The following is a 524-nucleotide window of genomic DNA, read 5'->3' on the forward strand; positions in this document are numbered from 1 at the left end:
CATTAAAAGCACAGTTTGAGATGGTACATGTTTTCACACTAAGAGTTGCTTTTGCCCCTGTCTTCATAGGTTATCAGCGTCAGCTGCTCTACAAACATGATGATGGCTCCTACAGTGCCTTTGGGAAGTCTGACACCCAGGGCAACACATGGTGAGTGGCCAGAGTTGGAGCTGTCATCCCAAACCTAGCATCCATTCTATTTCCTGGATGTGACATATGTGCTCTGCCCACAGGCTGACAGCTTTTGTGGCCAGGTCCTTTGGGCAGGCCAGCTCTTACATTTACATCAGCAAAAATCATGTGCAAGATGCTGTGCTCTGGCTGCAGAAGCATCAGTTATCCAACGGTTGCTTCCAGAGTGTGGGGAAGCTCTTCAATAATGACTTGAAGGTATGACTAATGGCAATGGAAGTAGGAGTGGGAGAAACACGATATGGGGACGGGGTCACGTTCTCCAGGCTCTTCTGCTGTGCACAGTAGCACAAAGCATGGTTTAACTCAGTCAGACATATTCCCTGAGCAG

The 524-nt window shown here is 48.3% G+C and overlaps 1 protein-coding gene across 1 annotated transcript; it reads left to right on the forward strand.

Moving 5' to 3' along the window:
* Positions 1-7: 7 nt before the first annotated feature.
* Positions 8-444, forward strand: LOC104917292 (murinoglobulin-2-like). Its single transcript, XM_010728481.2, has 2 exons — positions 8-151; positions 235-444. The coding sequence occupies exons 1-2, from the start codon at positions 21-23 to the stop codon at positions 395-397; spliced, it is 294 nt and encodes a 97-aa protein (XP_010726783.1). The 5' UTR covers positions 8-20; the 3' UTR covers positions 398-444.
* Positions 445-524: the final 80 nt, after the last annotated feature.

The sequence above is a fragment of the Meleagris gallopavo genome, unplaced genomic scaffold, assembly GCF_000146605.3.
Source record: "Meleagris gallopavo isolate NT-WF06-2002-E0010 breed Aviagen turkey brand Nicholas breeding stock unplaced genomic scaffold, Turkey_5.1 ChrUn_random_7180001999604, whole genome shotgun sequence".
NCBI lineage: Eukaryota > Metazoa > Chordata > Aves > Galliformes > Phasianidae > Meleagris > Meleagris gallopavo.